The sequence below is a fragment of the Palaemon carinicauda genome, chromosome 17 (genome assembly GCF_036898095.1).
Source record: "Palaemon carinicauda isolate YSFRI2023 chromosome 17, ASM3689809v2, whole genome shotgun sequence".
Taxonomy (NCBI): domain Eukaryota; kingdom Metazoa; phylum Arthropoda; class Malacostraca; order Decapoda; family Palaemonidae; genus Palaemon; species Palaemon carinicauda.
In genome coordinates, this window is record NC_090741.1 from 128,953,080 (window position 1) to 128,957,676 (window position 4,597).

The 4,597-nt window shown below is 45.0% G+C and overlaps 1 protein-coding gene across 1 annotated transcript in view; it reads right to left on the reverse strand.

Annotated features, from left to right (window-relative positions):
* Nucleotides 1-1,462: 1,462 nt before the first annotated feature.
* Nucleotides 1,463-4,597, reverse strand: part of LOC137656602 (uncharacterized) — a 4,332-nt gene continuing 1,197 nt past the window's right edge. Inside the window, exon 4 of the mRNA XM_068390774.1 lies at nt 1,463-2,152. Coding sequence (XP_068246875.1) covers nt 1,463-2,152 — 690 coding nt within the window. The remainder of the gene's footprint in view (nt 2,153-4,597) is intronic.

A 4,597-nucleotide genomic window follows, 5' to 3' on the forward strand; every position in this document is an offset into this window, starting at 1 on the left:
AGGGTCCTTATGTGTTGCCAAGTAAACATCCGGAACTTGTTATTCTCGATGAACTTGTTGAGTGGACACAAGTTTAGAATGACTCTCAGTTTGTCTGAGTCTTTCTTGGGATCACAAAACAGCCTTATCACCTTCTTTTTCAAGCATTCTGAGGTATGTTCTTCTTACGAAGGGGTGGAGTGTTGGAAGAATTTTTTAAAACCGCGTTGAAGTTCTTTTCCATTTCCACCTGAGTCCATTCGTTAATAGGCTTTGGGCCCAGTGATTGAAGGTCCAGCGATCCGGAAAGTGATATGGTCTGCCTCCTACCCTTCTTTGGATGGGGGGGGGGTCGTGTGGATTTGTTTTCGTGACCATGTGCTCCTCGGACCCGGGAGGAATAACCTTCGGGCGAACTTCTCTTAGGGACATTTCCTTTCTGGCTAAGCAAAAGGAAGACGACTGCCTCTCAACGTTTGGGTCAAACATTGGAGACTGAGCTACCAGTTGTTGAGGGAACATCTGGAAAGTGGTCAGAGGCATCGTGGTCATAGTCACGGCAGAAAGTTGTGCAAGTGTTCATGGTCTCCTTGCCTTTTTATTCTTAGGCTGGGGACCTATGTCAGAGGAAAATTTCCTCTTTGAGCTTTATGCTTTTGGAGAAAGTTCCAGTTCTCAGTGGTTGCTCTGGCTATGATCTCTTGGACCAGTTCCCGTGGGATAAGGTCTTTACCCCAGATTTTCGAGGTAATCAGTTTCATTGGTTCGTGTTTTATGGTTGCTGAGGCCAAAACAAACTCTCTGCAGGCTCCCCTCGCTTTGAGGAAGGCATATAAGTCTTTCATAAGGGTACCCATGCGGGACTTAGTGAGGAAAATGAACATTTCTGGGCCTTTCTGTACACCTGCACTCATTTACAGGCAGTTCTGATGAGAAAGGGAGGCCGCAAGTGTTTCCTTCGTCTCCTGTTCCCTCCTCAGAAGATTGAACTGCTGGCCTGCTATATCTGGATCCAACTTAGAGACGGAGAAGGTTAGGTGGACATCCTTCCACTTTACCTTGCAGGCAGGCAGTGCTAGAGAGAATGATTTGCATTCTTTTAAGATTAGTCAGGGTTTGCCCTCGTCGACTGCCTGGAGAAAGGAGCAAGGAAGGTGAGAGGTCTCTTCCTCAGTGCTGAGACTTTGGAGTTTGTGTACCCGGTTCCTTTCAGTGTTTTCAGGAGGATGGCTTGTGCCTTGTCATGCTCGAAGAATATGACCTCTTTGGGTACCGTTTCCTTACAAGTTGCATGTTCATCCCGCAGTCTCACGTAACATTCTGAGTAAGCTGAAAAGTTAGGCCAGAACTCAAGATTTTCCATCAGTTTGGTCCCCAACTTCTCCAAGACGAATAGTTTCCTATTCATCATAGGCATATGCTCCCCATACCTCTAGTGCTGGTTTCGGAGCGGTCAGAGAGATTCAGCACCTTAAGGGGCTTCTTAATAGAGCTCTTGGTAGGTCCGGGGCAGTCCGTCCTCTACTGCAATTGAGGTGAGGATCTCTTCGTTTTTGACAGCGTGTGTCACTGGTTGTGGAGTTGAGATTGAAGAGGTTGACGGCATAGGTTGGTATGCCATCCTGGCGAACTGAGGGTCTTCGGTTGCCATTGAAACTGATCCTTCTTGCTCCGCTTGTGGATGTTCCACGTCTTCTTCGGGGCCTCCTTGTGGTAGGGCCTTCTCAGTGTCAGTGGACACTTCTGATGTCCTTTCTTGGTGGATGTCCATGCCTTCCAGTGCCTTGTCTATGTCTGCGTCGATCTTCAGTTGTATGAGGGAAGACTGGACCTGTTCCTGGGGCACCATCGTGTTTGGTAGAACCTTGGGGAACAGTAGGCACCTTGGGGAGTCATTAGATAAGTATGGTCCCTGAAAATTCTTTTGGAATCCACTTACCCAATCGCAAAGGGTCTCACTCGCTGTATCTCTAGTCTCTATTTTGACTGAGGGAGCTTCTCCAAAGCCATTGGCCAACAGGGTCAAACAGGTGGGGCAACCCTTTGGGTCCCAATACTTAAGGACTCCCGACACGATGCAGCTGGGGGCATGAGTCCTGCTCTTTGTGTGACCACAAAGGTCTTTGCCTTGGTGGTTGCAGGCTAAGGTTGCACACTTCTCCATTGGCTTCTTCTGTAAAGGAAAAGTGGCTTAATAAGTATATATTTTTTATATAAGTGATATAATAGCTTACGATTTTTATCAACAATGGTAATTACTATCGTTTATGATAGCTTAGGATAGTAAGCTTGAAAGGAAATAGAAAAGACATATATCTGTGTTTCCCATTCTAGGCCATTGCTAAGACCTCCGTCAGTAATTAATATTTTAGTTCCATGATAGGGAAAATATAAGGTAGGAGTAAACTCTAGGGACTAGAATTAGGGTTAGTAAACGCTATAGTAACATAATCTACCCGTAGTATATATTAACAATGATTAGTGATTTATTAGTCCCAATGATCGAATAAACTATATGGATGTTGAGGGATTACTCAACTTTAACATAATATCATGGTCCCAACAATAGACTCTGATAGGAAACACAGAGTATGTTAGAAAATAAGTGTGGTACTGTATATCTGAATACTGTAGTTCAGCCGGCACACTGCCGGGGCTAGGTTAGTACCTGGCAGCACTAACTGATGGAGAGAGAGAAAGCATTAAGGAAGGAGTTTCTTATTATTATGGATTAGCACAACAATTGGAAGTGTAGGAGGACTACCAGGCCGCCTACTGTCTCCTTGCCAGAATGAGAGTTCCAATGGAAGGGGTAAGAATCCATATGATTCTGGCTTCCATCCATCCACAAAAGGCCTGCATCTGGCTGTACTGCCAGCGGCAATAATTGTTGATGGCAAACCAAAAGAGGGCTGAGGACTTCTAAAAAGAGTATGTTGGGTTTCCCACCGGCAGCCGTCAGGGCCGGCTCAATTTCCCCCCCGTGACATTCATTTCCGGTGAAGGAAGGACATAAGGGGGAAGGTGGCTGAGGCGGCTGAACTAACTGCCGCCGGTAGGGAACGGGCCGGCAATGCAGTCAACCTGGCAAGCCAGGATGACTGTCAGAATACCAGTGAAAGAATGTTGTGACGACTACGCCATCACTAAAGGACAGAAGGGGAAAGGGAAAGGTCTTTTAGTTCACTGGGAAGGGAGGTGGCGGCAGGTATGCCGCCTACCTTCGACAGTGGACTGGGGAAGCATTGCTTCCTGTGCTGACAACATCGGCGGCGGCAGAGGAAACAGGATTCCTTTGCTGGTGACATTGTCGGAGGCAAGACAAGGGCACCCTGAGTTAATCACTATCTAACTCAAAGCCGGAGTTATACTCAACGGCAATGAAGAAAGACAGTGGTTGCTGCCTGTATTGGCGGAGGCACTCAGTGAGTATGGAAGGGTTTAGCATCTTTTCTCTAAAAGAGAAAGTATATTGAATCTTGTCCATAAATTTTAGAGGATGTAAGTCCTCATCCGAATCAATAAGGAACGATAGGGTGAGGCTAAACATGGGGAATTACTTTACTAACGTATATGTGAGTGAGGCTAGCCAAGCACGGGTAGGAACCATGGCCAGGGTTATTACCGCCGGGGATCCCGCCGTATACGAAAGTAAAGTTACATATTAGGAAGAGGAATAATAATATATCGGTATGTACAATCTTCACTTGTATAATTTGCCTAACTAGCTAATATTATTGCTAAATACCGGGAAATGTCTCCCTACTGACTAAATAAAATGCATTGATAATCGGCGATAGCGGTCGTAAATTGGCTGCCTCCGATTCATGGCAACGCTCAACCAAACACACTTAAATTATTGAAATTTAACTGTGAGAAGGGAGCCTAAAATTATACACAGGAAAGAATTGATGCTCAACTTTCCAGAGGATGAAGATGCTGGAGATTGCATGATTAGTATTCCGATAGCTTGTAACAAACTCCGGGAAAACGCTGCGAGAACACCTAGCTTAAATGCTACAAGGAAAGGAATGGCGACCGGTAGCAGTACGGATAGGAGGTCCACCGGGTACCTACATCGGCACCCCTCTCTTTCGCCACTCTTCCCCCTTACATCAAAGGGTGAAGATTGCCATGTGTCGTATGTAAAAAAATACGTTCCCTGATATTATGCAATATCCTTAACTGGATACTCGCGCCAGAAGTTAGAATCCTGGAGACCTTCAGTTTAATTCTCTGGGAGTATCACTGTAGCAAATATCCCTAAGAAAGCTACCTAAAGGAACCTTCCATGAGGACGATATGGCCGAGCCCAAAAAAATCGTTAAAGTTTAATACTTGACCCAGTCTTTAACTGTTATCAAAGTGTTGAGGTATATATAAGTGTGTGATTTGTTAACTAGTCAGTTGTTATCCTATAAATGTATCGGTGAAATATCTTTGAATTGATTACATGTGAATGTGCAAGTAGTAAGGATTACAGATTGGGGACTTCCATGGTTTGGATAACATGAATTCTGGAACATATCTGGGCTTCACTGCTTGTTTCCATTTGCCTCTAGAGCTCTCCCACACTTGAATAGTTTTTCTTTGATTTTTTTTCGTTAATAAATTATAA